This window comes from Talpa occidentalis, unplaced genomic scaffold (assembly GCF_014898055.3).
Source record: "Talpa occidentalis isolate TD23 unplaced genomic scaffold, MPIMG_talOcc4v2.1 talOcc4.7, whole genome shotgun sequence".
Classification (NCBI taxonomy): Eukaryota; Metazoa; Chordata; class Mammalia; order Eulipotyphla; family Talpidae; genus Talpa; species Talpa occidentalis.
In genome coordinates, this window is record NW_023605083.1 from 114,692,783 (window position 1) to 114,718,066 (window position 25,284).

The following is a 25,284-nucleotide window of genomic DNA, read 5'->3' on the forward strand; positions in this document are numbered from 1 at the left end:
AAACTACTATGGTTGGGTCTTCTTATGCAAAAATAATTGTTCATTAATCAAACCCAAAATTCTGGGCCTCCCTGGTGGCACACGGGTTAAAGTCTCAGCACTTTCAAGCTATGGCTAGCCTCTGCAGCCTGAGTTCACTCCCCAGCCTGGGAGCTGACTCACATGGTGCAGCAGACCTCACCTGTCCCTCCCGCTGCTCCCCTCAGCAGTTTATTTCAGTAGATTTGCCTGTTTTGCTCCCCACTCTGTCTCTGCTGAATACTCTCATACACCCCACAACCCAGTTCTTGTATGCATAAATAAATAAAAGCAAATCTTAAAAAAAAAATTCTGTGCACACTACTACTGAATTTGTTTAAAAGAAAACATACCTTAAAGAAAGCAGTGGCAGAAATATGGACTTTAAGTAATTGTGGGGCACTGGAGCCAAGTAAGTAAATACTCTCTAACTTGCTAAAATTTGAACCCAGAACTCATATGAGGGAGTGTTTAAATGCATTTTCATTTCATCCTCTGACCAAACTCTTATCAGCTATTTCCATTTTACAGATTGAAGTTTTTTTTTTTTTTAAAGATTTATTTATTTATAGAAGAATCGGGGTACAGGCCAGATACGCAGAAGGGTGGGAGGATTCACCAGAGACAGAGCAGTGAACAGAACAGGCAGACTGACAAAATACACCGCTGAGGGGAGCAGCAGGCGAGAGAGGAGAGGTCTGTTGTGCCATGTGGGACCCTCGCCGGCCGGCCGGGATCAAACCAGCGCTGCAGAGGCTGCAGACAGCTTCACAGCACTGCGCTCAACCACCTGTGCCACCAGGGGAGGCCCAGATTGAAGTTTAGAAAGAAAATATTAAGTGATTTCCCCCAAATTCAATGCTAGTATGTAACTGGATTTGAACCCAGTTCTGTTGCCTGAATTTTCAGCGATGTGTTAGTTAATGGAACACACAGATATTAAATACACCAGAAATTTTTCTGTGCCTCTTTGCTTTGTGGCATTTCAACAACTTTAATCTTAAGAACAGTGCCTTTGCAGATACTTGGACTGCATATGGAAAGATTTAAGGAACACAATAAAGGGATTCATGTCACTTACCAAATCCTCACTATTTTTTTTTTTTTTAAGATTTATTTATACAAGCACTGGGTACAGTCAGAAGCACGGGAGGGTGAGAGAATTCACCAGAGCCAGAGAGGGGAGCAGAGCAGGCAGAACTGCGCGCCATGTGGGACCCTCCTCCGGTGGCCAGGTAGCAGCCGGGGATCGAACCGGTGCTGCAGAGGCTGTGGGCAGCTTCGCAACCCAGCACTCAACTGCTGCGCCACCAGGGAGGCCCACCAAATCCTCACTATTACCTTGCTTTTCAGTTTTAGTCAAAACTGACTGTTGACCTCTGCCATGAGATTATTTTTTTTTTTTTTAAAGATTTATTTATGCATATAGGAGCTGGGGTACAGGCCAGAGGTATTGGGGGTGGGGGCGTGAGAGGATTCACCAGAGACATGTTGGGGAACAGAACAGGCAGATTGACTGAAATAGACTGCTGAAGGGAGCAGTGGGTGAGTCAGGAGAGGTCTGCTGCACCATGTGGGTAAGCACCCTGGCCAGGGATCGAACTCGTGCTGCAAAGGCTGTGGTCAGCTTCATAGGTTGTGTCTTAATCCCTTGCGCCACCAGGGAGGCCCTGCCATACATAAGATTGTATAGGTAGGAGGGGAGTCAGGATTTTACTGTGTGCTTGGGATCTTTTTTTACGACTCTAGCTGTTTGTTGCTGAATTGACTACTGAATATGTGTGAATTCATGTACATACCTGAGAAAACTGAGAATGGAATTCTGAGATCAGAGGGAATGGTACTGCCGGAGCCAATAGTAGAATATCTACAGCATATCCTACCTTTCTTTTCTCTCTAGCAGCACTGATCCTGCTGCCCATGAATTTTTTTTTTTTTTAAGCTAGGGCTACACTATAAGATCTGTCATTAAAATTTAAATTTTTATGTACATTTATTTTTTCTACTTTTTTTGTGCATTTGTGAAATATGGTGCATATTTTACTACAGATGTCAAGAAATGCTTTAGAGTGTGGGGTTTTCTTGTGGGTGTGAGGAAGAAAGGACAATGAGCTATTATTGCCTGCCTAGAGGAGTGACTAAAAAGACCAGATACAACATGAGTCCTGTGGTACTTAACTGCTCAGAGGACCGAGTTAGAGGGACCTGAGTTCTGGCCCAAAAGCCAGCTAGCTATTGGCAGTTAGAACACAGTTAATCATTAATGAGTTGCTGGAGTTGAGCAGGTCATTTTAATCTCCTTCATTTGGAGTTTATAAAATGTTAATATTGTGAAGATTAAATGAAACAAAGGGTGTAAATGCACTGGCTGACTTGTAGTTTATGTTCAACAATGTCAGCTGGAATTTTGTTGTTTATTACACTTTCCTATTAAGTATTGGTTTAATTGGGCTGGAACCAATTGCATGATAAAAACCATTTTTGAGAATCAGAATACTATAGCTGTAGTTACTTGGGATAAGTCATTTGAAGAAGGTTTAGAATTCAACGTTTTCTAAATTAAAATTTTAAAAATTAATTATTTAAGATAAGAATTTATAGAATGGACTTTTGGGGGTAGAACTGATTGTATCTTTGTATTTATAGTAATCTTTATTTTAAAATATTGAATAAATGGATTAGTATAAAGTAATGTAGGGAAGATTCCTGCTTTCTTTATCTGAATAATGAAACTTAGATTCTTCTATTTGAACTAACCAATCAATTTCATATTACTACCCAGAATATAGGAATTCAGTTTAGGTTTATTAACCCATACCATCATTTTGTTATAGTAATCTCATTTTAATTTTTTTCCTTCTGGTAAAAAGAAAGCAGTGCATTATTTTTGGTTTGCTTACATAAAGACCAAACTGTATTTCTGCAAGACTGTTCTTTAAATGTTGGTAAATTTTAAATTTAAAAAGTATGTAAATCTCAAAGTTTTGGATGTACTTTCACATACTTTTTCCATGTTATTCTGTGTTCATTTTTCTTTGCCTGATACATTCGTTGTTTAGAATATTCTTAATTGAGGATCATTCTAAATTAAAATTTGAAAAATTAATTATTTAAGATAAGAATTAATTTATAGAATGTACTGGTTGGGGAGGTAGAGCTGATTGCATCTTCTTATTTATAATTATCTTTTATAGTGTTTATTTGATAGAATTGTCTTCATTCATGCAACTAGAGTTCAGCTTTTTGTTTATTTGAAATAACTGTTTCATGACTTAACATATTTCTTAATTTTTGTACATGCATGCCAAATAAAAATTTCACAACAAAAGCATGCTTTTTAAAAATAAATATTCAAAGTTGTTTAAATATTTTTAGTGCCTGTCCTTTTAATATGCCACATGCACATGTTATTTAAAGTTTAGAAACTTCCAAAGCCATTTTATGCTGCAATTTTAAAAATTCAAAGAATATTCCCAAGGAAGAATCAACATTTTCTTGTCTACTGTTAATATTTATATTCCTTTAAGTTGTTAATATATCCACTCTTGTTTTTTAGACTTCATTTTTTTCCTTCATATCATGCTACTATCTAGCAAAGGCTTTTCAGTTTTCTGATTAAATTTGTTGTATTTTATATGCTAAATACCAGATTTAGCTTTCTTGAAAGTGAACTATAGGGCGCAAGGGATTAAAACCCAACCTATGAAGCTATCAGCAGCCACTGCAGCAGGAGTTCAATCCCCAACCAGGGAGCAACCCACATGGCGCAGCAGAATCTCTCCTGCTGCTCCCCTCAGCAGTGTATTTCAGTCAATCTGTCTATTCTGCTCCCCGCTCTGTCTCTGGTGAACCCTCTCACCCTCCATACCTCTGGCCTGTGCCCCAGTTCTTATATGCTTAATAAATCTTTTTTTTTAAAAAAGTGAACTGTAGATTATCAAGATTCAAATAGTACTTTAGAATTTTTTGATAATTTGTATAAATGATATTCTTGAAGTTCTCACTTCCACGTTGAACTATCATAGGTTTTCTTATCTGAATCAAAGGGTTTTGATTTTTCATTTGCTTTAAATTTGATTTTTCATTTGCTTTAAATTATTGTAGATGATTACATTAAGCAATGATACCATTAAATTAGCAAGCAAAATATTTTAACCTTCTTTTCAATAAATCTACAGACACAAGAAATAAACATCTTTGTATTAAATTATTTAATTAAATCGGAAGCTATGCTAAATCCTTTGTAAAGTAAAAAAAGACTATAAGAGTGTGGTTTCTTCAAAAGTGTTTTGTAATTTCCCTTGTTGATTTCCATTTAATGAATGCATTTCCAAATGCCAATTATATTTGACCAGTGGTTTTCTTAATCTCCTCCCCAATGTCTACATTCTAATTTGTATTATTAGTGATAAAATTATGTAATAAGATGTAAAAATTTTTTTGCTAATGCTAAGCAAGATGTTGACTACTTTTATGGAAACAGAAACCTTAAATGTGAGCATTTGCATATTCCTTTGCCATTAAATTTTTTTATGGAACTATGTACGAGTAGTCTGATAAATACGGACGTTTCACCAAAATGTTTCCCTTGTTAAAAACATTGTTTTTATTCTAGGTATTAGTCTTAAAATGTGTATTTTTTTTCTTTCTTCAAAATAGATGATTCATAATTATATGGAACACTTAGAAAGAACAAAACTTCATCAGCTCTCAGGGAGTGATCAACTTGAGTCCACAGCTCATAGTAGAATTAGGTAAGCTTTGTTATACATTTTTTGCCTTGAGGAAAATTGAAATAAATAATGTTTCTGTTTTTCTCTGTTCTCTAATCCTGAAGAATAGTCATGCAGATTCAAAAAGCTGTCTACTGTGGTTGGAATACAATAGGAGAGAATAGTATGGAAAAATAGAAACAGCCTTCACTATTAAAGGTGAATTGTGAGCTGGGCCCGATCAAGCAGCATATTGAGGTGTTTTGATTGTCTTCTAATACTTATTGGTGATTACATTACATTTTTCTGATTTCTGGAATGCTGAAAATTTTTTAATTCTCTTGTATAATTGGTTTAAAGTCCTTCTTGTTACAGAGAGACATGTTTGAAAGGGTTAGCTAGACATCTGTTTGATGTAGGAGTGCGAATAAATTATGTAGATCTCCAAGCATGGTAGCCAATCAGCTAAGCCTGGACTCTTAGAAGAGAGGAAAATAGTTAATAGGCTGGCAGTGGGCTCTGGATTGCTGCATAAATGCTAGGAGCAGCAGCTCTATGGTTAGGAGGTGGGGAGAGTGGGATGATGTCATCGATTCGGAGCTGCTGCAGGATGGAGTGGAAAGCTGCTGCTGATGGCATTGTTTTTGTGGCAGCAGCTGAATGACAGATCCTCACTACAAAGATATCCCTTTGGCCCCCGTGTAGGCCTCCTGGTTCGGGTGTTTCACCATGCCAGCACAGCGCCATGAGTCCTGGATGCATGCTGCTGTTTGTGTTTGGCTTTGTTGGCGGGGCGGTGGTCATTAATTCTGCTATCTTAGTGTCTCTCTCTGTTTTGCTGCTTGTGCACTTTTCTATTTCTACCGGTGTGCCAGCTCTGACGCAGAACCTACCAAGGATACTCAGGTACTCTAGTCTCTCTTAGAAGCCCCTGTTTAGTTTTTTTTTCTCAAAATTTTTAGCTTCATGGATCTGCTTTGTAACCATTTCTGTTGCAGATTGAAACAATAGAAAATGGCCTGAAGCTAGGATTTCTGTTCTCATTTGTAGTAATTTATAGGCTGTCACTTAGGAATATGGTTTTCTGTTTGGAAAGCACTGACCTAAGAAAAAGGATTTTCATATTGTACTTATACACAAGTACAAGGTCAGTGTGGTCTTTTTTAAACAGTATGTTCAAATAGTAAAGGGGAGAGCAAGAGCTTAGCATGGATCCAAGTTGATACAACCTTAGCGTTTAGCATTTGAGCATTTCATGGCAAATATCTTATATGCTGGGACTTGCTGTAAATAGATATAGGCCATAGATTTTTTGTTGTTGTTGTTCCAGTTATCTTTTGATTGATGGAGCCATCATATTTGCAATTTTTGTTAGTAGCTCGTGGGAATTTACAATTTAAATATTTTCCTTCTAAAACAACATGTATATTAAAATGAAAGAATTTAAGCCTTTTAAAGAATTTAAGCCCTTCCCCCCCCCCATTATTTATACATCAAAGTTGTGAAAGCTTTACAAAGCCTATTCACCATTGTATTGTCAGATGTTGTCCTTTCTTTGTAGACTTGGGTGACAAACCTTCATGCCTGCTATGGAGGTAGTAATTAATTTCTAGCTTTTCTTCTGTTCATTCTATTTGCACCCTGTAAGAACTATCTTCTACATTTTAGAGGTTTACCATTTTGGTTTCTTTTGTTTTCTAACTCGTTAAACTAAAACTATCTGATTTGATTCACATTCTGCTTTGTGAATGGCTTTAAATGAGATTCATGGTGAATAGCTTATATTATTTAAATGTTTACTGAAAATACTCAAATCCTAATTGTGGATTTGGATGAATTAAGATGAGTTAAAGTAGTAAATTCCCTCAAAGTGTTCTTTTTTTATTAACCATGACTCATTTTACATCAAACATTCATGTAAGCTCCAAAAATTAAATTTCATCTATGGGCTAAAACTAGATACTGAGTACTTATTTTGCTACCTGATTTTGTAAAAATTGGGGGAGCAACCATATTACATGTGTATATTTTAGTACATAAAAGATTTGTGTATGTATATATGTACATATAGGCATTTAGAAAAAGAAAAGCACATTAATTCAAGAATACCTATAACATTAAAATAAGACTAATTTTAAAGAGCTACCTTAGGTGTCAAGGAGGCAGTACTGTGCAGTGCCATGCAGCACTGTGTAGAGGCTCAGAGGCCTTGGAGCTGAACTGCCTGGGTACAAATGCTCTGCCACGTGAGCTGGAGAACCTTCGGCAATTTGTATAATCTCTGTCTGAGTTTCCTCTTCTGAGGCTCTTATTACTACATTGGGTGGTTTTAAAAGTAAAATTAGATTATTATTTTGTATTTAATCTGTTGAAAGATATATAGTAATTCAAACATGAAGTTTTTATATTCACTTCTATATATCTCATTTTTAGCAGAACTATTTTAGCTCCAGCTATTTTACTAATAATTTATGATTAAGTTCAAAAAGTTCCTTGACACAAAGTTTGCTATTGATATGTCTGAATATGAAGTTTTCAATATTAAGATTAAATTATCAACTAAATAGTTCCAAAGACCTTGGAGTTCATCAGGTCCAACTTTGAATCACTTTGGGCATCAGTTTTCCAAATCCGTACACTGGGAAAATAATACCCACTTCCTTACAAGAATTGAAAGAAATAATGTAAATAAATCATCCATCTCATTGTGCTGCCACACGGTGGATGTTGAACAAATGTACTCTGTCTTACGACTGTGTGTGTGTGAGTGTGTGTGTGTGTGTGTGTGTGTGTGTGTGTAAGTACAGTAGATTTTGTTAATGAGTGATTGTTTTAGATGTGAGGCTAGCAAAAATGTTTCAGAAGTATTTGTCAAATTCCTTCTTGTTAAGGTGTAACATTTAAATAAATAAAAATGAATATATGGAACTAAGGTAATTTAAAAGAGAATGTAACAAAATTCCGATAATTTATGGTAGTTTTGTTTCTAGACAGTAAGAGCATATTGAAACATTTGGAATATATATCTGCCTCTTGATATTTTTCCACATGTAGTCCATTTCTTGGTTTCTTCTGCCTGGGAGTTTTACTGAACCACTTAATACAGAGTACCCAACATGCACACAGATGTAGTACAGGACTAATGATCACTGTCAAGATTTCTTTTTGAAATTAGAATTCTGGTTGTCTTGCATAATTACATGACCTCTGTCTCCCTAACTCTTATCAATAAAATCAGTAATTTATCAATATAATGTGGAGAGATGTATCTGATAATATTTTTTCAGAGTTGGAACGATGTAGCCCATCATTGACCCTAATGCAGATACTAATCAGTCTCTCAAAAAGAATTCCCTCCCTGTAGAAGAGTTTCTGAATGGTTAATAAAAACAGTATGTTACATTTATTATTTATCCCATTAAATGCAGGTTAATTCAAATAAAAAACAGTATAAGGAGATGTGACTTCTACTTGTGTTTTTGGATTGTAGATTTAATTAACAGGAATAGGAATGTAAAAGTTGGATCTACTTCACTCTTCCCCTCCGTAGTTTTGTACTTTTCAGTATTTGCTTTGTGTGAAAATGAGTGCGTTGTTGTGTTACAATGCTTTTTTTTTTTTAAAGATTTGTTTATTTATACATACAAGAACTGGGGTACAGGCCAGAGTTGTGGGGGGTGAGAGGATTCACTAGAGACAGAGTAGGGATCAGATCAGGCAAATTGACTAAAATACACTGCTGAGGAGTCAGGAGAGGTCTGCTGCTGTTGGTTGCTCCCTGGCTGGCCTGTGGGTGAGCTTCATAGGTTGCATCTTAACCTCTTGTGCCACCAAGGAGGCCCCTGTATTACAGTGATTCTAATGACTGGTCTATATTTCGATTTCTGTTAGCAGTGTGATGGATTTGCAAGAAGTCGGTGTTATCTTACTGCTGTTTCTGTATTTTGAGTTAGAGAAACTCTGATTAGATTTTTTGTCACTTCTTTGCTTGTCGTTAAATTTTTTTTTTTTAAGTCATCAAGTAGCTCTTTGACCTTCAGTTTTCAGTTCCCCAAAATATATTCCCACCAAGTTGGAGGATTAACAAGATTGTATTTTATAGACTAGGACATTAAAACAAAATCCATACTCCAATCATTGTCACCATTATTTGATGCAAGAAAAGGCATTTTTCAAATTAAAGAAGTGGGAAAGATGGAGAAAAAGATTTGTCATTCTCAGGAAAAGATGCTTATATGTTATGTGGAAGTCTGTGTGTGTGTGTGTGTGTGTGTGTGTGTGCACGCGCATAACGTGTTATATTATTCAATAAGGATATGTAATAAATGATGCCTTTTTTTGCCATATACTTATGAAAACCTGGTTGTAGTTGGGAATAACTGGTATTAACAGAATAGTTGACTAGTTAATTTTTGTCATTTGGTGGTTTGGCAGTTTGTAGTTAAAAGCTTAGCTTTAGTGTTAAAATTTAGCCTTTTATGGTGCTGCCTGCTTGCATTTGAATTTTCCTCCCAATTAAGTAGAAAAGGTACTCTAAGTGTGAAGAAGTGACAAATAATTAATTCTAACTGATAAAGTCCCATTGTTTCCATTAAGTGCGTCTTCTGACGGTTTTACTCATCTTTTCAGATGATTTGGAAAGGAAAAGCAGAACACCCTTTGTGTGGAGGGCATGTTTCAAAAATAGGTTAAGTTTCTTGTATAAAAATGAACTTGTAGAACAAAATTTATTTGGCTAAACTGAATACTTTCCCACATTTATAACCTTCATGTTTTTATTACATTCTATTAGTGGAAGGATAAGTTCCAGGGCACCCCAAACCTTCTGTCTCTCTTTGTCACTTTCCATTCTTTTGAATTAATGACCCAGGATGACCTGTTAGTAGGCTTGTTTCCATCCTCTAAAAGCCCTTTCTTTGACTTGGGATCTTGTGTGCATCAATAAAGGATGTGTTTTGTTGAAATTCTATTTTCATTAAGATTACTAACTCTTATTCATTAAAATTTCCCATAAAGCACTGGGAATTCTATAGTCTTTTAAAGAATTTTTTGGCCTCGTTTGAAAACATTGACAATAGTTTCTCCTGTGTACTGTTTGAAGGAGCTTATTATTGATTCTATAGGAAATAGAGCTTTCAAAATTGTTTTTCCCTCATAGCTAACTGAACATGAGTTAAAATTTAGCTGCTTATTTCGCTGAGCATGATCCCCTTCCAGTGCCATCCATGTTGCTGCAAATTGCATGTGTTTATCTTTTTGAATGCTGAGTAATATTCATGGTATATATGTACCACATCTTCTTGATCCAGTCATCTATTTTGGGCATTTGGGTGTTTCCAAAGCTTAGCTATTGTAAACAGTGCTGCTATAAACATAGGAGTGCAGGTGCTCTTTGGAATTGATGTTTCTGTGTCCTTTGGGTAAATACCTAGGAGTGGAATTGCTGGATCATATGGAAGCTCTATGTTAGTAGGTCCAGAAATCTCCACACAGCTCTCCATAGTGTTGGACCAGTTTGCACTCCCACCAACAGTGCACAAGAGTTCCTTTTTCTCCACATCCTCGCCAACATTTGTTGTTGCTAGTTTTTTAATATGTGCCATTCTCACTGGTGTGAGATGGTATCTCATGGTAGTTTTGATTTGCATTCCCTGATTACAAGTGATGTTGAACATTTTTTCATATGTCTGTATTTGCATTCCTCTTCAGAAAGTTTCTTTTTAGCTCTTCAAGATGAGAAGATGAGACAAAATATTTGAATGCATGACCCCATTTCCCATACTGAAAGTTTCACAACCCAAAAGTAGGATAAAAAAAAAAAAAAAAAAATTTAGCTGCTCTTCTTACTATGTAATCAGATCACATACTGCTTCCTGGGCTAGGAACTCCTCAGTAACTTGTGAGCTATCCTAAATTGACTCTTGACTACTTTTCTTAGAGCTAATTTAAACTTCAGAGACTATTTTCTCTTTGAGAAGTCCACTTGTTCAGATATCTGATCGATGACTGTAAAGCAGTGACAGCTTAAGTTTATTGTTTATGGTCATGACAAATTAAAAATGAATGAATTTTACTTTTTCCCTTTCCTTTCCAAATAGAAAAGAACGCCCTATTTCATTAGGGATTTTTCCATTACCTGGTGGAGATGGATTGCTTACACCTGACACTCAGAAAGGTGGAGAGACCCCTGGATCAGAGCAATGGAAGTTTCAGGAATTAAGTCAACCACGTTCTCATACCAGCCTGAAGGTAAGCTTTATTCTGCCAAAAATCTTCAATTTACATTTTATAAACTTTCTTATCCAAATTGAAGTAACAACCAAAATGAACTAGTTTGCATACATTGTGCTTTGTAAAACTTCTTTTTAATTGGAAATGAACTATCTCTTCCCAAAGAGTTTTAGTTTTTGGCTATTGTTTTTCAAGTTAGGAAAACTTGTCAAGCATCATCACATCTTGATTAGCATACCAATAATAGTAATATTTAAAATTTCTATTTGACAGACTACATTATATAAATTTATGATAGGACAACTAGTGAATTTATTCTTACAGACTGAAAAATCACTGCCACCTGAAATTCTTCTTGGTTCATACTGCTGGAAACTTCACAACTACTAGGGTTTCACTTAAAAAAAAAAAGAAACAAAAAAACCCAAAAAAAAACCGGTTCATTTTTCAAAACATTTCATAAGGCAGTATCCCAAAGTGCATTGTGATTAACTAAAAAGTCATGGTGTTAATTCTTCACAGGCGATATTCTTGACCAATAATTTGTCATCAAATAAGTTATAAATAATACATAAATACAATATGTAAACAATATACTCTTGAGTGGAAAAATATACTAATAACTTTTTAAAAATATTTAAAGTTATATCTCAAACTGGAATATTTATAATGGAACTTTGTTACATAACAAAATCTAGTCTATCATAAAACAAATAAGCCACCTAAAATGAATACAGTGACTTACATCTTTTCTCCTTTTTCTTCCTCTCTTTTTCTCCAAATATTTATGTTTTAAGTACATAAGATAGTTTGTGTGATACACCTAAAATTCTAAGTCATTTATTTACTTACATTGCCTGTTTCTTTCCATTAAGAACATAAAATCCATGTGCTTACTGCTAGATCCCCACCACTTAGAAAAGTCCGGAGTACGGGCCTCCCCGGTGGCGCAGCGGTTGAGCGCTGGGTTGCGAAGCTGCCCGCAGCCTCTGCAACGCCGGTTCGATCCCCTGCTGCTCCCCGGCCACTGGAGGAGGGTCCCACATGGCACGCAGACCTCTCCTGCCTCCCGCTGCTCCCCTCAGCAGTGTACTTCGGTCCTTCTGCCTGCTCTGCTCCCTGCTCTGGCTCTGGTGAATTCTCTCACCCTCCCGCACTTCTGACTATACCCAGTGCTTGTATAAATAAATAAATAAATCTTTAAAAAAAAGTAAAAAAAGTCCGGAGTATGTAGTGGCCTCTCAGAACATGCTTGTTGAATGAATTACTTGTTTTACATGTTAGAAAGACTCTGGAGATAATAAAAATGGTCTGTTTCTCAGTTCTAGAAGGTAGAGGCATTTAGACTCTTTCCATTGGTCTTTGAAATGTGCTAAAAACAGCAAGCAATCAATAAAACTTTTAATAAAACAATCAAACTTTTCTCCCATTGCTAAGTATTTTAACAGTGTAAGGCCGACCTTACCTTTCCCCTTATCTTTCTCTTGTTGCTCAATTTGATATAAGCGAATCATGCACATGTATCTGGTATTAGTCCACTGCGATGCTACCAGGAAACACTCTCATTCTTTACTCCTACAGCTACTCTGGCTTTTGAAAACATTCCTGTAGGATTAATATATCTTCAGAAACACCCGTCCCTCAGTCGCCTACATGCTATGTTCCTTTTCCCAAACAAAATTAAGTAGGAGGGATATTTTTAGTACATCAGAAATGTATGCCATATGGTAAATATATTTTAGCTGCTGTCCCAAAAAGGCACCTTAAGGGAAGATTATTATAATTCTCTAGTTATTTAACCCAGTGACATGCTGTGACAGAACTTTACTGACAAGTTATTAACTGATTAACAGATTATTTATATGGCGTTTCATCTAGGAGTTTTTAATGTCCTCTAGAGATACAATACCACAGAGGGTTTCTAAAATAAAATCCTGTCTTTTCTCTGGACATGGGGTTACTAAATGAGATTAAGATTCAACAATAAAGGAATTCCAGGAATGGAGTGGTATATTTCAAAATGGGAAAAGTCCAGTTTATAAAGTATATCTAATAATTAGGGCATGTTTTATTATTGACCTAAGTGAGCCCTTATTATTAACTGGAGATGTCTTCTCTAACTTTTCTTTTATAACATTTTATTTTATATAATTCTTACATCATTTTTCATTTTTGCACAATGTATGCATTTTCATTTTGGTTATATTCCCCATACAATTGCACTCCCCTCTTATTTTGACCTAGTCCTTCCTCTCCCTGCCCCTCCCTGCCCCCTGTCTTTCTCTAACTTATAAGAGACTGGTTGTTGTTGAGGGTCTCAGGTTTTCTTGTGGACTGTATTGTGCAAGTCTTGGTATCCATGTGTGACAGAAACTGAACTAGACAATGTCTAGTCTACAAGTTTCATTTCTCTGAGAATTGGGGATGACCTAGCTATACTTAGAGGTTTGTCTTCATTATGAAACAGTTGAAGGTGAGAATTATAATCAATATTAATTTTACTAGCACAACTTTTTTTTTTTTTAAGATTTATTTATTTATGCAAGAACCGGGTACAGGCCAGATGTGTGGGAGGGTGAAAGGATTCACCAGAGACAGAGCAGGGAACAGAACAGGCAGACTGACAAAATACACTGCTGAGGGGAGCAGCAGACATGACAGGAGAGGTCTGCCACGGCATGTGGGTTTCTTCCTGGCGGGCTGGGATTGAACCCTGCCCTGCAGAGGCTGCGGACAGCTTCACAGTGCTTCATAGAGCGGCGCTCAACTGCCTGCGCCACCAGGGAGGCCCAAAAGAATAACTTTTTTTTTTTTTGTTTGTAAATATTTTTAATTGTATTTTTAAAATAAATTTTATTTTTATATTCCCCATACAATTGCAACCCCCTTATTTTGACCCCAGTCCCTCTCCTCACCCCCCATAGAGTGTCTCTGGTTCATAGTTTTTTGTTGATTTTGATTTTCACTTTCTTATAGTTATTCATATTCCTGGTACCTTATTTAAGTTTTCTAGATTCCTGCTATGAGTGAGACCATCCGGTATTTTTCTTTTTCTTTCTGGCTTATTTCGCTGAGCATGATCCCTTCCAGCTCCATCCATGTTGCTGCAAATTGCATGTGTTTTTTTTGAATGCTGAGTAATATTCCATGGTGTATATGTACCACATCTTCTTGATCCAGTCATCTGTTTTTGGGCATTTGGGCTGTTTCCAAAACTTAGCTATTGTAAACAGTGCTGCTATAAACATAGGGGTGCAGGTGTTCTTTGGAATTGATGTTTCTGTATCCTTTGGGTAAATACCTAAGAGTGGAATTGCTGGATCATATGGAAGCTCTATGTTTAGTAGGTCCAGAAATCTCCACACAGCTCTCCATAGTGGTTGGACCAGTTTGCACTCCCACCAACAGTGCAGGAGAGTTCCTTTTTCTCTACATCCTCGCCAACATTTGTTGTTGCTAGTTTTTTTAATGTAGCACAACTTTTTTGTGAGAAAACCACATGTAGGCTTATAACCAAGCAAGCAGAATGGTAAAAAAAACTGGCAGAAGAGTGACAGCACAGGAGATTTGCTAGTGGTTATAGTTATGGACCTTCTTTGTTGCTATGTTGCACACTTCTCACTGTGAGAGAGTTACAATCAATAAGATTATATCTTCAGGTATTGGAAAAATCTTCCAGGAATGGTACACCTAGAAAAATGTGCAAGTTGTCCTTAAAAAGAAGTCTTTGTACATATTATTCCCTTTTCATATTCTTGTGGGGAATATCAATAGACAAGTAAACAATTGAAATAATAGAATTGCAAATATTGTTATATACTATTAAAAGAAAACAAGGTAAGGGATTAGGGCATATTCAGTAGGAAGAAGAGCTTATTTTATGATGGTAAAGGAAGTCCTCATAGAGGAGACGACTTGTACCCTGACACAAGGGATGTGCAGGTGCATGAGAACGTTTGGAGGATTGAGTGTTTCAGGATAATCAAGTAGCATCTGTAAAGGCCCTGAATGGGAACAAACTTTGGCATGTTTGAGAAGTAGTTGTTTTCTGTTCCTCCCACTGCTCTGAGGCTTTCAGTTCTACCTGCTGCACTGACGTGTCTTTTTCTCTGGGTCACCAAAAACATCCATCTTTCTAAATCTATTGCTTAATTCTCAGTCTTTACCCTATCTTGTAGCAGCATTTGACACATTGGAGTCCTTTCTACTACTTGAAATACTTCACTTTGTTCCCAGGTCACCTCTTCTCCCTCTACTGCTTCCCCTATGGGGCCCATCCCTTTCCCTCTCCACATCACTAATTTTCTTCACTGCTCCTTTCCTTTGCTGGTCCTGAACCTTTAAATGTTGGAGTTCCCCAGCGATTTGCATACAGCCCACCTCTACTTAATCTGAGAAGCTCAAGTTCCATGTCTGCAAATGCCATCCACACAGCAATATTCACAAATTTTTTTTTTATTATTTTTTTTTTTAAAGATTTATTTATTTATACAAGCACTGGGTACAGTCAAGCGCGGGAGGGTGAGAGAATTCACCAGAGCCAGAGCAGGGAGCAGAGCAGGCAGAAGGACCGAGGTACCCTGCTGAGGGGAGCAGCGGGCGGCAGGAGAGGTCTGCGCGCCATGTGGGACCCTCCTCCAGTGGCCGGGGAGCAACCGGGGATTGAACCGGCGCTGCAGAGGCTGCAGGCAGCTTCGCAACCCAGCGCTCAACCGCTGCGCCACCAGAGAGGTCCCATATTCACAAATTTGAATATCCAACCGTGACCCCTTCCTTGAACTCTAGACCTCTGCATTCAATTGCTTTTCTTTATAATTTTCCCACAAATATATTTGTATCCTGAAAAACCATCTTTCAGGGCCAATCTCTAAATGCCAGAGTTTACAAGAAGTCTCAGCCATTGATGTTCTTCAAGTTTAGGGATCTGTTCAAGGCCAAAAGCAGAAGAGGTCTTTTTATTGTATCATTAGCAGAGATTGTTAGGGATCTTCTAGTGAAATTGGTAAAAAGCAACTTCTGTAGTTAAATGATCAAGTTGTTTTGTTCAAAATGTATTATAAAAATGCTAAGGCTGGAAATGAACAAAAATGTTAAGATTGTTTATCCAACTGAATTCTATTTATGAACAAGCTACAAATAAAGAAGAAATTTGAGAAAAAAAGGCCAAGACCCAACAGTCCTGAAGAACAGTAAGAATAAGGACTTGGGGCCTTCCCTGGTGGTGCAGCGGTTGAGCACTGGGCTGCGAAGCTGCCCACAGCCTCTGCAGCACCGGTTCGATCCCCAGCCACCTGGCGAGGGTCCCACATGGCGCGCAGACCTCTCCTGCCGCCACTGCTCCCCTCAGCAGTGTATTTCGTCAGTCTGCCAGTTTCTGTTCCCCGCTCTGGCTCTGGTGAATTCTCTCACCCTCCTGCACTTCTGACTGTACCCAGTACTTGTATAAATAAATAAATAAATCTTTAAAAAAAAAAGAATAAGAACTTGCCCTATTAGATATCAAGACTTACAATAAAGCTATAATTATTGCATTATTGCCTTTCCTCTTTGCTTTCATACACTTCAGTCCTGAAGTGATTACTTAGGACAGACTAAGGCAAGCATACAGAGGGTGGGTGGGATGGGACTGAGGTGGTAGGTGTCACAACCCAAACAAGGACTGTGTCCATGTGGGGGTTATAGAGTCAGGAGACCAACAAGGTAAAGAGCATTTCCTGCAGAGATGCAGCCTGACTTGGGGTGTGTCAGATCCTCAACAGAATGATAAGGACATCTCTAAGGAAAGGTGCTAGGCATAGGGTGTCAGAACCTGAGTAGGTGAAGCAGGCAGTATCCGCTTGGGGTAGGGGAACAGTCTTTTTTTTGTTCCATAATCCAATCCAGGATTCTACATTAAGTTGTATTTCCCTGGTCTCTTATAACCTATGATAATTCCTCAGTCTTCCTTGTCTTTTATGCCCTTGAGATTTGAAGAGTACTGGTTAATTATTCTGTAGAAAGTCAGCAGTTTGGGCTTCTGTGATGATTCCCCTTAATTATGTGGCGGGCAGAAGATGTATACACAGATAAGGGCCTTGGAGTGGGGGTTTGGGGGGGGGGGTTTGTAATGCCGGAGAGGAGAAGACATGAGAGACTATGCCCTAGAAATCAAGGGACAATACAGCTCAGAATGGAAAGAGTTGCTCACAGAGTGAGCTGCTATAGAGAGGTCTAGTAGAATGAGCACTGAATTTATAAATTTGTAGCTGTAGGTTTGGGGAGTTTGAGTTGCCAGGTCATTAATTGGAATGAATGTGAATCATGAAAGGAGGAAATAGAAAGTGTAGATTACTCAGAAAAAGGTGGTTGTAGTGGGAGGAGAGAAATAGGATAACTTGAGTTAGCAGGGTAGAGGGAAAAGTATTTAAAGAATGGGAGAGACTGGGTTGTTTTCAGGTATGAAAGAATGCAATAGAATGAGAAACTAGAAGCAGGAGGAATAATGAGAGATAATTGGTATATCAGAATCATGGAAGATGGGCAGGTGGAAAGGGATCACTTACTAATTGCAATTAAAATCTTTGTTGATGAGACACCTTAGTTTTTCCTAGTTCATTACACACAATGCCTTACATAATTTTGCATTTGTATTCATGATTCACAGATGTAGGATTGCTGGGTCAAAGCATGTGTTTAAGATTTTGGCAGACATTGCCAAAATGCCTGCCAAAGCTATTTGAACTCTCCTTAGCAATGTCATAGATGTTTCCTATTGTTATACATGTTTAGAGTTCAGATATCACTCTGTTATGCCTATCCATGGAAAGAGAATGAACTCTTTAAGTATCATTTAAAGCGAAGTTTTCGGGCCTCCCTGGTGGCGCAGTGGTTGAGCGCTGGGTTGCAAAGCTGCCCGCAGCCTCTGCAGCACCGGTTCAATCCCCGGCTGCTCCCCGGCCACCAGAGGAGGGTCCCACATGGTGCGCAGACCTCTCCTGCCGCCCACTGCTCCCCTCAGCAGTGTACCTAGGTCCTTCTGCCTGCTCTGCTCCCCGCTCTGGCTCTGGTGAATTCTCTCACCCTCCTGCGCTTCTGACTATACCCAGTGCTTGTATGTATCAATCAATAAAAATCTTTAAAAAAAAAAAAAAGCGAAATTTCATGTTGTTTTCTAGACCTTGATTGGTACCAACTTGGCAATAGTTTCACTGATTGCATCCAATTATGTGCATCGCAGTATGTATGTATAAACTCCTATAAATACCTGTGTATAACTCCATGAGAGTATTCTTTTTTCCTCTGCAGATATTCTGGGTTGTTGAGTGTTAGTAGAGCGTGCCTTTTAGAACTGAGAAAAAAACTATTTTAACTAAAAAGCAATTGGATTGGTACCTACTTGGACAAATGTTAGAGTTCTTTTAAACAATAAGCCTTGAAATATTTTAGTACAACTGCTGTGAGAAACTCTTGTTAGCCGAGTTTGGTATGTAAAGCCAGTGGTCAATGTGTGCTGCATTCTTCAGGAGATGTGTTTAGCATACAGATCAGGAGATGTCTAAACAGAGCCAGCATTCTTGTACTAAAGAATTTTCCATCCTCCTCCATCTGTGGTTAAGTTCTTAAATTGTTCCTATTTCTTTAGTTTTCCTAAACTTGTATCTCTATAGCACTTGAACCTTTTCCTGTATCTTTTGTGATTAAAGATTCGTATTATAAAATGCCCGTGTAATTTTAAAATTTTAAAACTCCCATTTTTTCACTTTTTATTTTGCAGTATTTTAGACTTAAAGAGAAGTTGCAGAAATAGTGCTTAGTTTCCCTTATACCATTACCCACCCAGCTTCACCAATGTTAACTAAATGTAGTGCAATTATCAAAACTAGAAATTAACATTGGTACAATACTGTTAACTAAATTACAGACTTGTGTTTGGATTTTGCCATTTTTTTCCACTGCTCTCCTTTTTCTTTTCCAGGATCCAATCCAGGATTCTACATTGTATTGAGTTATATTTCCCTGGTCTCTTAGAATCTATGACAGTTCCTTAGTCTTCCTTGTCTTTTATGACCTTTAGATTTGAAGAATACTGGTTAATTATTTTGTAGAATGTCAGTTTGGGCTTCTTTGATGATTCTCCTTTATTATATTTTTGGCAAGAATATTGAAGTAACGTGGTGATGTTAACCTTGATCAATCACTTGGCTCAACTGGTGTGTGTTGGCTTTTTCCCTTTATAATTAATATCTTGGTGGTATATTTTGAGACTGTGCAAATATCTGTTTCTCCTCAGACTTTTATCCATTGATTTTAGCATCAAACAGTAGATCTTGCCTACAACAATTAGTCAAGTTGCTGTGGGAAAAACTATAAAGGAGGACTGTATTTTTTTCTGGGGGCTTTCTCCCTCCATCTTCCTCTGCTTGTTTAAATGCATGGATATTTGTTTTATTCTTTTTATTTTATTTTATTTATACATACAAGACCAGGAATGTAGGCCAGAGGTGCAGGGGGTAAGAGGATTCACTGGAGACAGAGTAGGGAGCAGAACAGGCAGATCTACTGAAATACACTGCTGAGGGGAGCAATGGGTGAGACACGAGAGGTCTGCTGCGCCATGTGGGTTGCTCCCTGACCAGGAATTGAATACATGCTGCAGTGGCTGCTGATAGCTTCTTAGTGCTGAGGCTTAACCCTTGTGCCACCAGGGATGTCTCTCCTATGCTTTTTTTGAGTACTTACTCTTTCATTACTGCCACCATAAAGTGGTCCAGGCCTCAAAAGGCCCTGGTTGATTTTTTGGAGAATGATATTTAGGAGCCAAGATCTAGGCACTAAATGTGCTTATTTCTTGGGATGTGATTACTTTAAAGCCCTTCCTTTCTTTGACTCTTACGTGTGTTTTTCCATTAACGCATATAGTACCACCTGTGGGGTTTTCTGTTAGTGCTTATAAGAGGCTAAAATAAAAATAGAATTTTAAGAAAAATGTATTATGTGTTGTAACATTTTGTGTTTTGTAACATAGGAGACTTTCTTCTGAAGTCTCACTTCTATTTATAAACATTTTCCTCACATATATCATCTTTTGATAGCTTTTAGAGTTATCCATTGCTGACTGTTGGGGTTTGAAGGGAAAAGGTGTAAATATTCACTCTTTTTAATCTTTTGTACTTTCTCCCTATTCATTAACTGACAAAATTGTAAGATACATACTTTTTCCCCCTCTAAGCTCTTGTTTAGAGAAGGGAGAATGAAATTAGCTCCTTCTAAGTGGATGTGATTTTTTTTTGTTCTTTTGGCACATTTATTTGGTTATTTGTTGATCAGGATGCTAATGTATACTAAGGATGAAAATTGGTAAATATCTAAATAAACAGCAATTTGAAAATAATGATTATTTTATAAGATAAAGCTTATATTTGCTTCAAAATAAAGCTTATATTTTGAAGCAGTTGGCACGTAAGTATTTATTACATACTCATTGATATTTAAACAAGGTTTTTAGCCTAGGAAAAATAGTCTTAGCGATTTCTTTTTTATTTTTAAAGATTTATTTATTTAGGCATACGAGAGCTGGGGTGCAGGCCAGAGATGCGGGGGTGAGAGGATTCACCAGAGACAGAGTGGGGAGCAGAACAGGCAGATTGGGGAGCAGCAGGCTAGACAGGAGCGGTCTACTACTCCATGTGGGTTAGCTCCCTGGCTGGAGATTGAACTTGTGCTGCAGTGGCTGCAGATAGCGTCATAGTGCTACATCTTAACCCCTTACACCACCAGGGAGGCCCCCTTGACTATTTCTTGTTGAAGAAAAATTACCTAACCTTTTGCATTAGAAAATACTTAGCAATGCCCATTGCGCCATTTACAAACCAGATGCTAGAAATGTTACTAAGGTGCTTGCTCAGATTCCAAATAGTTTATAAAACAGGCTTAATATTTTTTAAAAACATTGTTATATTAATGTAGATTCACAATTTTAATTGATAATTGAATCTAGAATAAAAATATAAATTTTCTCCAACCCTGTTTCTACTCCTCTCTAGTCATTATGAATAGTTGATATATCCTCCAAACCTTTTCCTTTGCATATGCACACAGATAATAGCGCACTCACTGTCTTTGTAAGATAAATGGATTTATGCTTTAAGTATTTTTCTGTAGCACCATTTTTTTAATATAAAAAATAAATATTTACAATCTTTCCACTTTTACAGAGATCCACCATACTTTTTACCTAGTTTTTGATGAAATGAGTAATTAGAATGTTAAAGATGGTGAGAATCCAGAGTCCAAGATCATATAAACAAACTTTAAGGGAGAACAATTTGATTTCTAGAAACTGTATCATATTGTGTTAATCTATGGTGGTTTTTTTTTTTAAAGATTTATTTATTTATGGGGTACAAGCCAGAGGTGGGGGGTGGTGGTGAGAGGATTCACCAGAGACAGAGTGGGGAACAGAACAGGTAGTTTGGCTGAAATACACTGCTGAGGGAAGCAGCGGGCAAAGCAGGAGAGGTCTGCCTCGCCATGTGAATTTCTCCCTGGCCAGCCGGGGATTGAACTCATGCTGCAGAGGCTGCAGATTGCTTCCAGGTGCAGTGTTTAACCCCTTGCGCCACCAGGGAGGCCCAATCTATGGTGTTTTGAAGGAATTATTAGAGACTTTTGGCAGATGTAGTTTAGGTTTTCAAAAAGACAATGAATTTCCAGACCAAGAATATTTAAACCTTCAACTTGCTTTGTTTTTAAGAGAAAAATATTTGCCTCACATAGGGAAAATGTATAGTTATAAATAAACAATATTAATAAATAGATGTTTTTGTGAAAAAGCATTTGAATCTTGGTCACCCTTCAGTTATTAGTGTTACCTAAGAGTTTCAGAAATGGAAGATGGAGAAAGAAGGGTGTGTTAAACATTTCCCACTATGCATGTCTGGAATATTTGGTATATTAAATATTTGAGATGATTAGAATGGATTTCAGGAAAATTTCATAGAGTTGTGTAAATAGAAAAATAGTTTAAGAGATAAGCTACTTATTGATAAGTTTAAGGACATGATTCAAGTGGTAACTTCAAAACCATAGTACCTCTTAAACAAGAGACTTAAAAGAAATGATTTTTAACTCAAAACAAGACAAAACCGACCCCTCAAATTCTCATTTTAATTTAGTAGATAATACAGAGAGGGATCTTGAGAACCTGAGAGGTTGTATGAGCCAAAGATACGTACAAATATGCTAACACCTAGTAAATACATGATGTGTTTTTCTTCTATGATCTTTCTCTCTTTCCAGGTCAGCGGTAGTCCTGAACTTCTGAAAGCTATAGAACAGGAGGTGAGAATGGTGTTTGAAAGCATTTTGAAAAGAATAAACAAAAGTGATTAATTTTTGGTTACTTCTTCAACTCCTATTCTCAAGATACCAAGTGCTCAGCTTGGAAGTCTTGATTTATTCACTGACATTCAAAAGAAAATGATTTTTCCTATAATAGTTGTAAGGACTTTACTGTAACCTATGATTTATTCTTATCCTAAAGTCAGCATTTTGAAATAAAGGAGAAAAAAATATAGGTAAAGCCCATAGGAATCCAGCCAATTTTCATTTCTCTAGCTCTGGATAAGAAAATTAGTATATTATGTACAAATACCTTCCTCAGGGAAGAATTATCATAACTTGATATATCCTAGAGACAGCCTCGTGTGTCATTTTACTGTGGGCTACCTCTCTAGTTGAACAGATTTAGATTTCTTCAGACCCAGTCAAGATACCATTCAGCTTCATTCAGCAAACATCTATTAAGAGCCTGCTTCATGTAGGCTTAATATGTGGGCACTTCGTATTATAAAGACAAAACTTTCTCCTGCCCGGTAGGTCAGGGTTAAGTCAAGTCCATGGATGCCCCTCTGCAGGTCTTTGACAGTGAAACAGTATCCTCTTCTTTCAGAACTATCCTTAGAGTTAAGGACATTTATTCCTTCCCTTTGATAATATGAATTTTCTTGAAGCTACAGTACATTCTACATCTAGGTTTATTTCATCTGACTGTTGGTACAGTTTTGTTTCTCACTGTGTCTTTGGGTCATTGACGACTCTAAGAATCAAATAAAGTTATGAAATGCTCCCTTTAGAAAAATACATGCACTAAATAAAGAACTTTGTGATTCTGTTATGCCATAGAGTTGTAAATTAAAAGACTTTTCATTACCTTGCTAGTGAGTGTGGTGTGGTAAAACATAAATGAAGCATGTTGAATATACAATGTTGAAAACCAATGTTACCTCAATAAACAAAACCAAAAAAAACACTGCTTTAGATTTTCAACTTTTACTTAGGGAGAAAGAAATGTAAACACGCAAATAAAAGTGTGAAGCAATGAGTGTTATAATGGGGGATTCATGAGGCTAGTATGGGTTGTTTACATATTTTGGCCATTGGGAATGGTGCTGCTATGGATGTGGGTATGTGTTTTTGGATTGCTGATCCTATGGCAGTTTTATTTTTAATGTTATGAGGGAACTCCTTACTGTTTTCCATAGCAGTTTCCAATTACAGTCCTATCAGCATTGTACAACAATTCCAATTCAACATTCTCATTAACACTTGTTTTCTTTTTATTTAGTAGCCATTCTAATGGGTGTGAGGTGATAGCTCATTGTCATTTCTTTGATAATTGGTGATGCTGAACATCTTTTCATAATTGTTGCCCACTTAGCACAACTTTTTTTTATTTTTATATTCCCCATACAATTGCACCCCCCTTATTTGGCCCCAACTTAGCACAATTTAAACATGCACAGTAGTGGGCCTCCTTGGTGGCACAGCGGTTGAGCACTGGGTTGCGAAGCTGCCCGCAGCCTCTTTAGCGCCGGTTCACTCCCGGGCTGCTCCCCGGCTGCTCCCCGGCTGCTCCCAGGCCACCAGAGGAGGGTCCCACATGGCGCGCAGACCTCTCCTGCCTCCTGCTGCTCCCCTCAGCAGTGTGCTTCGGTCCTTCTGCCTGCTCTGCTCCCTGCTCTGGCTCTGGTGAATTCTCTCACCCTCCCGCGCTTCTGACTGTACCCAGTGCTTGTATGAATAAATAAATAAATTTAAAAAAATAAATAAATAAGCATGCACAGTAGTGCCCTTCTTTTATAGCTAAAGTACTGGAATTCCAAATCAGTCCCTGCTTTTTTTTTTTTTTTGCCTTTTTTTAAAGATTTATTTATTTATACAAGAACTGGGGTACAGGTCAGAGGCGTGGGAGGGTAAGAGAATTCACCAGAGACAGAGTGGGGAGCAGAACAGGCAGATCTACTGAAATACTCTGCTGAGAGGAGCAGCAGGCGAGGCAGGAGACATCTGCTGCGCCATGTGGGTTTCCAGATCCACAATGAATTTGGAAAGGCTGGCTTTGCCAGATTGTTTACACTGTGTACTCTATTATCAAGTAATTTTTTTTAAGGTAAAATAACCAAACTTTGGAGTGGGGTGGGGTGATAAGGTAAAAGAGGAAGTAATTTCTTTACTTTTATTTAAGCAGTAAATAATAAGTATAATGTTGACCTCAAATTATTTATTTCTCAAATAGCTACAAAGGCATATCATTTTCTCAGTGTAGATGAACCTAGGACTTTCTGAATCCACAGTCACAATGGGTTTATTTATTTATTTATTTATTTAAATTAAGGGTTTTCTTTTTTTTTTTAAGATTTATTTATTTATGCATACAAGAACAGGGCACAGGCCAGAGGTGTGGATGGTGAGAGGATTCACCAGAGACAAAGCGGGGAGCAGAACAGGCAGATTGACTGAAATAACACTGCTGAGGGGAGCAGCGGGCGAGGCAGGAGAGGTCTGCTGCGCCATGTGGGTTGCTCCCTGGCCAGCCGGGGATCGAACTCGTGCCGCAGAGGCTGCGGTTTGCTTCATAGGTTGTGTCTTAACCCCTTGCACCACCAGGGAGGCCCCCACAATGGGTTTAAGTGCTGTTCATCAACTCTTCATTAGGAACCTGGACTGTTTACTTTATATTGATTTTAAAATAATTTTATTATTATTATTTTTTAAAGATTTGCATATGCATACAAGAGCTGGGTGTGGGGCGGGAGGTGAGAGGATTCACCAGAGACCGAGTGGGGTACAGAACAGGCGGATCTGCTGATATATACTGCTGAGGGGAACAGATGGGTTTAGAATCTGGTTTCTTACCAGGTGCCTCAGATGATCTTGATATAGGATGTTTTAAGAATACTTTGCAAAACTGTCCTGAGGTTAAAAATCTTGTTACTCCACTGTATTGTGTTATATTTTAGAATAACAATACAGAGTGCTAAGTTTTTGAAATAGATATTATCAA

At 37.6% G+C, this 25,284-nt stretch overlaps 1 protein-coding gene across 2 annotated transcripts in view; it reads left to right on the forward strand.

The window, feature by feature from the left end:
- LOC119232571 (C-Jun-amino-terminal kinase-interacting protein 4-like) overlaps positions 1-22,521 on the forward strand; it is a 67,213-nt gene extending 44,692 nt beyond the window's left edge. Inside the window, exons 4-6 of one of the 2 annotated variants that reach the window (XM_037494638.1) lie at positions 4,678-4,772; positions 10,829-10,979; positions 22,239-22,521. In XM_037494638.1, the coding sequence (XP_037350535.1) occupies positions 4,678-4,772; positions 10,829-10,979; positions 22,239-22,331 (339 nt within the window). In that variant the 3' untranslated portion in view covers positions 22,332-22,521. Of the gene's footprint in view, positions 1-4,677; positions 4,773-10,828; positions 10,980-16,091; positions 16,170-22,238 lie in introns of those variants that run through there. The other variant, XM_054689485.1, reaches the window with a different exon arrangement.
- The last annotated feature ends 2,763 nt before the right edge of the window (positions 22,522-25,284 follow it).